Below are 10,853 nucleotides of genomic sequence, written 5' to 3'. Positions count from 1 at the left end.
AAACCCGGGAGGCGGAGCTTGCAGTGAGCTGAGATCCGGCCACTGCACTCCAGCCTGGGCGACAGAGCGAGACTCCATCTCAAAAAAAAAAAAAAGTTAAAAAAAGAATGGAAACCGATAGCTTTGCACACCAAGGGGGAGCTGCTCATCCTCATTCGAACGTCCGAAGCCCAAGGGTCTGCCTGTGCATATGTGTGCCTACATTCATGTACACACATACTTGCTGACCATTATTAATGTCATTAATCTTTGGCTTGAGCAAGCTAGTTTTCTGTTTACAATAGAGATGCTAGTAACAGCCTCTAGTGCCTGTGGAACACTTGAGCTGTACTGTGCCTGGAAGGGTTGGAGAGGCATGGAGAGAGGTCCTGAGAGCCCCTGGCCTGTCTCACCACTAAGCCATCCTCCACCTCCTGCAGAGGTGGGGCATAATCCTCTTTCTTTCCAGAACTGTGGTCCTTTGTAAACAACTGGCCTGAAGTCTCCTGGGGGAAGGGAGCAGAACTGGCTGAAGTGGCTAGCCCATGAAAGAAAGCCCAAAGGAAGCAGCCAGGATAGAGAAGGCCCTTATTTTTATTTTCATTTTTAGAAGCAAAGTCTCACTCTGTCGCCCAGGCTGGAGTGCAGTGACATTATCATTGCTCACTGCAGCCTTGAACTCCTGGGCTCAAGCAATCCTCACGACTCAGCCTTCTGAGTAGCTGGGATAGTATGAGCCACCACACCTGGCTTTTTTTTGGATGGAGACGGGTTCTCACTTTGTTGCCTAGGCTGGTCTCAAACTCCTGGCTTCTTCCCACCTCAGCCTCCTGAAGTGCTGGGATTACAAGCATGGGCCACCATGTCTGGCTGCAAAGGTCCTTATAGCAAACACCCCTTATAGTAGTAATAACAATTACTGATATTGATGGGGTCCTTCCTCTCTGCCAGTACAGTGTGGAGCACTCATAACCCAGACTCATAGCAATTCAATGAACTGGGCACTGTCATACCTCATTTTACAGATAAGGAAATCAAGGCACAGAAAGGGAGAGAGGTCTGTCTCAGCTAGCGTGTAGTGGAGCCAGAAACTGAAGCCAGGCCATCAGGCTCTGGATTCATATTTCAGGATCCTGTGTTGCCACCACTGGGTGCCATGCTTAAGGCCAGGCAGTCACGGACCCTGCTGGATGGGAGCTAAAATGACTCCATTGTGGGTGCTGCAGCCCCAAGCCCTACACCCAAGCTGGGTCCTGCATAGACCTGCTCCTCCTTCTGATAGCCTATCAGGTAGCTCAAGCCTGAGAGGAGGCCCTCCCAGGAACCTGGTGGTGCTGAGTATGGGCCAGACTGAATTCTTCGTACTTAGAATTTTTAGCTGGCCAAAGCCCGCTCATCTCATCCAGCTGGGGAGAGGAGTAGCAGGGCAAATAAAGAGACTTTCAGGCTGGGTCCCTTCTTCCCAGCCCCTAGGGATAGCGCCCCTCAGCCCCTCCCCCAACATGTTTTTAAATAGTGTCTCACCAGGAAGAAGGGCGTCCAATTCTATTTCTGAATCTGGAAAGTGAGGAGGGCCAACGTGTTGCCATGGCAACCTGGAGAGCCCCTCCCCCAGACTGAGCCCATTCCCCAGGCTGAGGGCTGTGGGGTGGAATGGAGGTGGCAAGGAGAAGCTGGGAGGAGCTTAGTCTGAGGGTGAGGCCAGGTAGAGTCCCTGTGAGGGCAAGACCTGCATGGCCTTCTCCTCCCACTTCACCTCGCCCCTCCAGGCAGGCTTGCTGGGAAGGCCCCAACCTCTGCAGAGAGGGTTGAGGGTCAAATCACCGTGAGAAACCCTTCTCCCCTGTGGATCAGGCTGGAACCCTCCCATTTAGGAGGTCTTGAGGATGGTAGAGAGCTGGCAAGAAGGGCGTCAAGGGGACAGGCACAGCGCCACACCCCATTAGGAGCTCTACAGCTGGCTCCCACACCTGCTTCAATACAGACCTATTTTCAGCTCCCTTGTGTTCTCAGGAGGCAGCTAGCTTTGTCAAGTCCCTGGCCTTGCACCCTTCCAGTCTGCCTGCCTTCCACTGCATTGGGAAGGGTCTGAACATCTCCAAAAATCTAGGATCAGAAAAAGCCTTAAAGGACTCCCAGTGCAGCCATTCACTTGATAATGGAGCAAAAAGGGAGGCATGTTTCCCCAGGGGTTCACACACCAGCCACTGTCCAGGGGTTCATACATCAGCCATTCTACCTCAGAGGTGACAGATGGGTAGCATTTAGATCTGCAGAGGGAGGGCATTCCAGCTGGGAGCACAGCTCAAGCAAAGGCAGGCTTCTGAACAGACTCAAAAGTATCCTGTGATTCAACCCTCTCTTGGTGCTGATGGAAAGCTGAGGCCCCCAAGGAGGAAGGGATGCACTCTTGGTCTCCTAGCTCTATGCCCCTCACACCTTACCTTCCTCCCTGGAGCTATCCAAGTGACCTGTGAACCCTAGACCTAGACCTAGACCTCCTGCTTCCCTGACATTTCCCCTGGCCAGGATACACCCATTCCACGGAGGCAGGACCATGACTAAAGGAGCTGGTACCTCCTGCTCCATGACCCCCCTGTCTGACCCCAGAGGAAGACAGAAAGCACTAGAGAACCCCAGCCCTAGGGGAACCTTAGGCAGGATAAGGGGAGATAATTCACTCCTATTCTGAGATGTGGAAGGTCGAACCCACTAGTACCAGGAGGATATGGCTTCTGAGCTCTAAGGCACAGGGAAATTTAAATAACAGATGTTTAAGCAACCTTCCCTGCAAGCCGGCAGTGCAGTGACCCCTCTGCTGTGATGTGTTGCAGCTTAAAAATAGCCCACAATGAACTGCTCTGAGCCCCAATTGACTCAAGCTTACGTAACTCTGCGTGAAAGATGGCCAGCTGCATCAGCCCAGAGGGAAGGCAACAGCACAGCCGCCCTGACTGCTGCCCACAGCTGGCTTAGGGGCTGGGAGAGCTCCTCACCCTCCCTGGGAGCAGCCCCCACATCCAGAAGCCAGCAAAAGTGGAGGCAAAGGTGGTACTGCCAAAAGTACACATGGCTTCATGACTGCTGAGCAGAGCTGACCTCCAGTCACACCTGCAGAGGGAATGTGAGCAGAGCTGCCCTCTTTCAGGGTTCCTATGGAACCCAGGTCCAGTGGATGGTGGGAGTGACTTTATTTATTTATTTATTTATTTTGAGACGGAGTCTCGCTCTGTCGCCCAGGCTGGAGTGCAGTGGCCGGATCTCAGCTCACTGCAAGCTCCGCCTCCCGGGTTCACGCCATTCTCCTGCCTCAGCCTCCCGAGTAGCTGGGACTACAGGCGCCCGCCACCTCGCCCGGCTAGTTTTTTGATTTTTTTTAGTAGAGACGGGGTTTCACCGTGTTAACCAGGATGGTCTCGATCTCCTGACCTCGTGATCCACCCATCTCGGCCTCCCAAAATGCTGGGATTACAGGCTTGAGCCACTGCGCCCAGCCGGGAGTGACTAAATTAAACAGATGACTGGGTCGAAGAGACCAGGGCAGGAGCCCATGTGAACAGAGTGACTGGAGCCACCCAAAAGATTCCTTTTCCTCTTTGAAGAGGAGGTTCCCTGGCTTGGAGGGACATGTCAGCAGGATTAATGCTTGGCTAAAGCTGCCACTGCCATGGAGCCCAGGGATGGAGCTGACTCCTTTGGGGCCTCTGATTCTCCATGGTCCAGGGTGCAATGTCCCATGAGGGACCTGTGGCATGAAGGAGGGATCACTGGCTTCAAAGTTGATTGAATCCCATGATCTTGACCGCCTGCTGCTTCAAGCCCCTTGCCTTGCCTAATGCATCTCCAGATCCCAAATGCCCAGTGCAAGAAAGGCTACAAAAGTATGCAGGTGGTTGGTCAGGTGAGGTGGCTCACGCCTGTAATCCCAGCACTTCAGGAGGGCGAGGTGGGTGGATCACCTGAGGCCAAGTATTTGAGACCAGCCTGGCCGACATGATGAAACCCCATCTCTACTAAAACTAAAAAAAATTAGCTGGGGATGGCGGTGCACGCCTGTAATCCCAGCTACTCAGGAGGCTGAGGCAGGAAAATTATTTGAAGCCAGGAGGCAGAGGTTGCAGTGAGCCAAGTTCATGCCACTGCACTCCAGCCTGGGTGACAGAGTGAGACTCTGTTTAAAAAAAAAAAAAAGAGTATGCAGGTGGTTAAACCAACCTGAAAGAGAGTGGAGAGGTGAGAAGGTGAAGATGCCCCTGGCATTGGGAGTCTCTGGTACTCACTGGTCCCTCTGCTTTGGCACATGCTGAGCCTTACCAAGGAATAAGCAACTTCCCTCAGCTCCTACCACCTGAGCTCAAAATAGGAACCACCACAGGCCTGGTCCCTGAGCTCCCACAGAGCAACAGTGAGACTGGGTTTGGAATGGGGCTATATCTGGAGCCCACGGGTATGACCCTAATATAGTTTGGATATTTGTCCCCACCCCAATCTCATGTTGAATTGCAATCCCCAGTGCTGGAGGCGGGGCCTGATGGGAGGTGTTTGGGTGATGGAGGTGGATGCTTCATGGCTTGGTGCTGTCTTCATAAGAGTGAGTTATTTTGAGATCTGTCATTTAAAAGTATGTGGCACCTCCCTGCTACTCTCTGTCTTTCTCTCTCTCTTCCTTCTCCTGCCACTATGTGAAGTGTCTGCTCCTGCTTTGCCTTCCGCCATGATTGTAAGCTTCCTGAGGACTACACAGAAGCAGATGCTGACACAATGCTTCCTGTATAGCCTGCAGAACTGTGAGCCAAGTAAACCTCATAAATTACCTAGTCTTAGGTATTTCTTTCTAGCAACCTAGAGTGATATAGACTCCCAGAGAGCCTTTGGGTCCCTCAAAATATTCCCTGAAAGGCTGGGGCTGAGGCCGAGACACAAGGGGAATCTTAGGCCAGATTCATGGTACCCCATCAAAGCAGGTCACTCTGCCCCATGCATGACCTCCAGGCTCCAGAGGACAGTGACACCAATGGGCAGTCAGGAAGGCATCTGCTGGCTCCTCAGTGCCAGCTCCCACCTTGGCCTGCCTCAGCCTTTATTAGCATCTGCTTGCCCCTAACCCTACTGGGTTGAGATGGAGGGAGATGGGACAGAGAGGTACCTACTCTTCACAGCTCTTGGTGGGAAGGCTGGTCTCCCAAAGCCCTAGGAGAAACCTCTGTCCACACCATTCCACCCTGGTGGCAGGCCCAGGCCTCCCATGGCCACTAGCAACGCTCCCCTTGCACTGGCCACCCACTGTAGCTGAGCTACTGCCCAGGCCTCCCCTAGAGGAGAGGCAGCCCAGCCTTCATAAGCCCTGGAAGCCACATGGTCCCCCAGCCCATCCAGGGACCTAGAACTAACCCTCCTTACCCTGTTCTCCCTGGTAGCCCAGTCACTGATTTGAAGCCCTAAAATAGTCCCACCTCCTGACACCCCAGATGGGGTTGGGACTATCAGGTGGCTCTGAGAATGGAGCTCAGAGCTTAGGGGCTGCAGAAATTGAGAGTAGGGGCAGCTGTGCCACAATCCAGGGCCCCAAGTGCCTAACTGGGTCCCCTCCCTGGAGAATTCTGGCCCTGGAGGCCCTTGGCCCAGAAGCAGGCCCAAAGCCCTACATTCTGGCTGCACTTGACACCCTCTTTCTCTCCTATCTCTCTTCTCTGGGAGCCTTTCCCATGCTAAGCTCCCTTCTTGTCCAGAGACTCCCTTTCTTTCTGAGCCCCTCATGTGAAGAGATAAGCCAGTGGTCCACGAGCTGTAGAAGCTCAATGGGGAAGGAACTCCTGGGCTTAAGAGGTTTGGGTGACCCTTAGAACCCCAGGATGGGGTTAAAGAGGAGAACTACAAGTTGGAGGGATGAAGGCAGTCCTTTCCAACTGGGGTGGGGATGGGCTCCAGGATACTCCACTTACCTCCCTCTCAGCCTCAGGAGACAGTGTGCACAACTGTCTCCTGCACACCCAGAGAAAAAGGGTCAGTGGCTAAGCATGTGAGGCTACAACCTCCTCAGTGCCTGCTGAGGCACTGAGAGTCACCCAAGGTACGGCAGTAAACAGACAGACAGTCTGTCTCTGTCCCCCTTCAGCATACAGGTTCCTGATCTTTGGATCCCTGCACTCAAGCAAGAATCTCCTTTTAAGCCTTACCCACCTGTCCTCAGAGTCTTTAGGGTCCCCAGGTCTGGACTTCTCTCTGGCCTGAGGTGGCAGAGTGAGCAGCAGCTGGATGGAGAAAGCTGGGCAGCTCTGGTCCCAAGGAGACTCCCACTCTGATTAGCAGGGAGCTCTTGCTCCAAACCCAGGGTTCCATGTGTGACAGGGCACAGAGCTGTGGGCTCCGAGGGAAGGATGTCTACCCTCTTACAGTCAGCTGGAGTCTCCTAACTGAAGGGATGGAGGCTATGGGGTTCCTGAGGGAGAAGGAACACTGTGATCCAGGTCCTGGGACAGGAACCCTGGCGCCTCAGCTACCCCCTTAGCAGTCAGTGTAGGGAGGAAGAGGAGGAGAGGGAAGTCTCCTTCTCAGAGGAGCATGCCCCTCTACGAACTGTTGTGCAGTGGCCTTTACAAGTACAAATAGCCTGGGCAGTTGGCACTTTGAAGTTGGCTCCTTGAAAGTGTGGAGCTGAGGCCTTGCTGCTGGCTCCTCTCTCTTAAGGCTACAAGTACAATCAATGCTGGCAGTGTTGCAGGGACCCAAGCCTCTATGCCCTGATGGCAGGCCCCATTCCATCCCAGCTGGTGTGACGGTGGGCACTGCAGATTGAGCAGGGAGCCCTGGAGAAGTGCTAGGGCTGGGGAAAGGGGAGCAAGCAGCCTGACTCATGGAAGAAACCATCCTAGTCACTGCATGCTTGGGTACTCAGCCTACTTCCTTGGTTCCGTCTAACAGTCCCCAGGGCCCTATGACCTGGATCTGGGCCTTGCTCACCCTCCCCGTTCTCTAGAGCCTTCTTGCTGATCCATATCCTTTCCAGCCTCAGGGCCTTTGCACGTGTGACTCTCTGCCAAAAACTCTCTTTCCTCAACACTGCTTCTGGTGGTTTTTCCCCAGTGATAGGGCCTCAGCAAAACGTCACCTCCTGGGAGGTTTCCCTTGCCTCTCTATTCAGCTATTTATAGCAGCCTCCTGTCATTCTTTCACACTATTTGCCACAATTTGTGTTTTAATAGTCATTTGTTCCTTTATTGGTTCAAGGGTCAGTGTTGGTGTGGTCACTGCTGAGTCCACTGTTCCCAGAAGACAGGGTCCACAGCAGGCACTCCATAAATACATGTTGCAGAAGGACTGCCCTCACTGGCTCACTCTGTGGAGTGAGGGACCTAATGGGCCCCATTTACCTATTGCCTCTGAAGATTAAAGGGCAGGAACAAGGTAGAGGGCCACTGCCCTCTGGCCTGGCATGGCTCAGAGGCAGCTTGGGGTTAGCTCAAGGCAGCTAAGCAGGTCCAGCCCAAGGACTAAGTCAAGTGGGCCGAGGAGGCTCTGAGAGTGGCCGGGGCCGGTGTGCACTCCCTGGCATGGGTGAGGACTGCTGCTGTTCTGGATGCACATTCATCTCATGTGAGGTGCTGGGGCCCAAGTTCATGTAGGTTGCTGGCAGCTGCACATAATGGTCCCCAAGCAGTGCAGACACTATCTGCTCCACTTCCCCCACTAGTACTCCGAAGGTGGGTCGCGCTGCTGGGTCCGCCTCCCAGCATTGCTGCATCACTTGGTACCTATTGGGGGAAAGGCATGTCAGGTTAAGGCAACTTCCACCCAAGGATTCTGGGCCACCCACTTGCTGTTAAACCTCTGGCAGGTCACACAGGGATGAGGATAGGTGACAGGACCTAGTACCTAGCACTGCCCAATCAGGGGCAGCTCTTCTCATCCCTATGATTGCTGTTCCAGTCCTGCCTCCCCACCCTGGCAGAGGTCCAACTACCTCAGGTGTTAAGAGCTTGGGCTCCTGTGCCCTGTGCCCTGGGCTATGTGATCTTGGGCAAGTTCCTTAACTTCTCTGTGCCTCTGGGTCGTCCTCTGATCACAGAGCAGTAGGCACATAGGCTGATGCCTGTGAAGTGCTAAGCACAAGGCCCAGCTCACAAGGTACCATGGTCATCATCACAGTTCTTCCAGGAAGGAAGCCTGGGTCCAGCAAGGCAGGAATTAAAAATCCTGAAGCGGTCGGGCACAGTGGCTCATGCCTGTAATCCCAGCACTTTGGGAGGCTGAGGTGGGCAGATCACAAGGTCAGGAGTTCGAGACCAGCCTGGCCAACATAGTGAAACCTCATCTCTACTAAAAATACAAAAATTAGCTAGGCATGGTGGCATACGCCTGTAGTCCCAGCTACTCGGGAGGCTGAGGCAAGAGAATCACTTGAACATGGGAGGCAGAGGCTGTAGTGAGCCAACACTGTGCCACTGCACTCCAGCCTGGGCAACAGAGCAAGACTCCGTCTCGAAAAAAAAGAAAAAATCCTGAAGCAAGAGCATTTGGGGCAGCACTAGTGGCACGCTGGTCCTGAAGCAGAGGATCCCCAGGTTTACCTGCTGGGTCCTAGTGCATGCCCCATTATCTTGGGGATGTCATTCCTGCCTGAAATAATACTCTAAGTACCTTACACACAATATCTCATATAATTCTCAGGCTCTCGGAGGGTGGTACTATTGTCTCCACTTTACAGATGAGGAAATTGAGGCCCAGAGAGGAGAAGGACTGGACTGCTGAAGTGGACCCTATGGTGTACCACCCACATCCCCCTTTCCTCTCCCAGTGGCTGGGTGTGTTGCCTGCTGATGGTTCTTGACTGAGGCTCTCTCTAAGAATTGCCCTAGGCAGAAGAGAACTGCCTCTGCCAAGCTCACATCCCCTCACCAGGGACAGCCTATGACTAGTAACTGATTAATGCCTGGTACAAAGACCTGGCCTGTTGGTCTCAATTTCAGAAAACTCTGGTGGGTCATCCCAGTTCAAGCAGTCCCTGTGGGATGGGCTGCAGTTTCTGTGACATTTCTCTGTCCCAGTCCTTCTTCCCTTGCCCCCAACCTCTCAGTAAATCCCCATACATAAATCTCCAGCTGAGTCTATTTCCAGGAGCCCAATCTAGATACGGGTAGGCAGTGAATTAAAGAAATGAATAATAAGAGCAAACCCAAAGCAGGTAGGACTGTGAGGAAGGCTACTCGCATCCTTCCTGGAGCACAGCCTGAGACAGGAGGCGTCAACTACTTTTACCTATGTCCTGGTTCTCTCTGTTCTAACCCAGCAGACCTGGCCACTGCTCAGGCACACCTGCTACATATGAAGCTGAACCTCAGAACCGAACCCACCCCGTAGGCACTGAGGACAACGCAGCTGCCGCCATCCCTCCAGGAATGGGGAATCTGAAACCACATCCAGTGAAAAAACCTGATCTGGAGATCCAGAGGGGGTTGCTGTGGGGGTTATGGAATCTTTCCTCGAGATTAAATGAGAGGAAAAGGTGGAAAGCAGACCCCATTAGTGGGAGGCGGGGAGGAGGAGTGCTGGGAAAATCAAACCACTGGCCTCAACCCCAACTCTGAGCTCAGAATGCTGTTACCATGGCAACTGTGAGGTCCTCCCAGTGTCCCATCCTGCATGTGGGTGGGACCAGTTCACAGATGAGGAAACTGAGGCCCAGCGAGACTCCCTTTCCGAGTCAACCAGAAGTTCAGTCAGGAAGCCAGGCAGGAGCTCTGTCTCCTGCCTCTTCCATGTCTCTGGGGCCCAGTTCCCTCCCCACTACCACCTCCACATACTTACAGAGAATTGGGGCAATACTCAGGCTGGGGCAGGCGCCGACCCTGGGCCAGGAAGTGGGTGAGGTCAAAAGGGTCGATGTGGGGGTATGGTGGGGCACCCCGTGTCAACAGTTCCCACAGCAGCACACCAAATGACCACTGTGGAAAGGGGGAGGTAAGGGGACTCAACTCACTCCAAATTTGGGGGCAGGTGGGTCCCCCAGGGCTTCTATCTCCCAGAGTCCTTCAGCTGGAAATGGAAGACTCCACCCTCCACTGAGAGCTCATTCTTCAATACGTCACCAGTGTCTTTCCTCTGTCTCCTCCCACCACCTCATCCTGCCCAGAGTTGGGGCTGGGCAGGCCCTGGATTATCTGTGAGGAGCCAGTGAGTTCCCAGCCTCCTCTTGCCCTGGCAGGTGTCAGATTCCATCTTACATCTGCCCAAGAGGTGGGCAGAAGGGCTTTGGGAGTCATCTACCCTGGGGACTCCCTGGGCTCAGATTATCCAGAGCTGAATGGGTGAGGCCCAGTGTTCTCGGGTGCCAAAGCCACGTGGACTATAGGGCAGATGGGGCCTCACCACATCAGACTTGGTGGTAAATCTATAGGTCTGCAGGCTCTCCAGCGCCATCCACTTCACAGGTAGGCGAGCGTGGCGATGCTGTCGAACACTATAGTATTCCTTGTCCAGGATGTCACGGGCCAAACCAAAGTCAGCCACCTTGACAGTGAATGACTCGTCCAGCCTTGGGGGTAGGGAGAGGATTACATTTAGGACTGGCCCTTACCAGGCCCTGAACCCACCTGTTCTAGGCCCTTACAGAATTTCTTTTTTTTTTTTTTTGAGATGGAGTCTCGCTCTGTCTCCCAGACTGGAGTGCAATGGCGCGATCTCTGCTCACTGCAAGCTCTTCCTCCCGGGTTCATGCCATTCTTCTGCCTCAGCCTCCCGAGTAGCTGGGACTACATGCGCCCACCACCACACCCGGCTAATTTTTTTGTATTTTTAGTAGAGACAGGGTTTCACCATGTTAGCCAGGATGGTCTCGATCTCCTGACCTCGTGATCCACCCGCCTCGGCCTCCCAAA

At 53.7% G+C, this 10,853-nt stretch overlaps 1 protein-coding gene across 2 annotated transcripts in view; it reads right to left on the bottom strand.

Annotated features, from left to right (window-relative positions):
- Positions 1-7,166: 7,166 nt before the first annotated feature.
- The window catches only part of MST1R (macrophage stimulating 1 receptor), a 16,342-nt gene continuing 12,655 nt past the window's right edge, over positions 7,167-10,853 (bottom strand). For both annotated transcript variants that reach the window (XM_011980871.1, XM_011980873.1), the window contains 3 exons: positions 10,345-10,510; positions 9,784-9,920; positions 7,167-7,730 (listed from right to left, as the gene is read on the bottom strand). In XM_011980871.1, coding sequence (XP_011836261.1) covers positions 7,475-7,730; positions 9,784-9,920; positions 10,345-10,510 — 559 coding nt within the window. In that variant the 3' untranslated portion in view covers positions 7,167-7,474. The remainder of the gene's footprint in view (positions 7,731-9,783; positions 9,921-10,344; positions 10,511-10,853) is intronic.

Source organism: Mandrillus leucophaeus, unplaced genomic scaffold, assembly GCF_000951045.1.
Source record: "Mandrillus leucophaeus isolate KB7577 unplaced genomic scaffold, Mleu.le_1.0 Scaffold22, whole genome shotgun sequence".
Lineage (NCBI taxonomy): Eukaryota > Metazoa > Chordata > Mammalia > Primates > Cercopithecidae > Mandrillus > Mandrillus leucophaeus.
The sequence above is the reverse complement of the archived record's forward strand: the minus strand, read 5'-3'. Positions and strand labels throughout refer to the sequence as shown.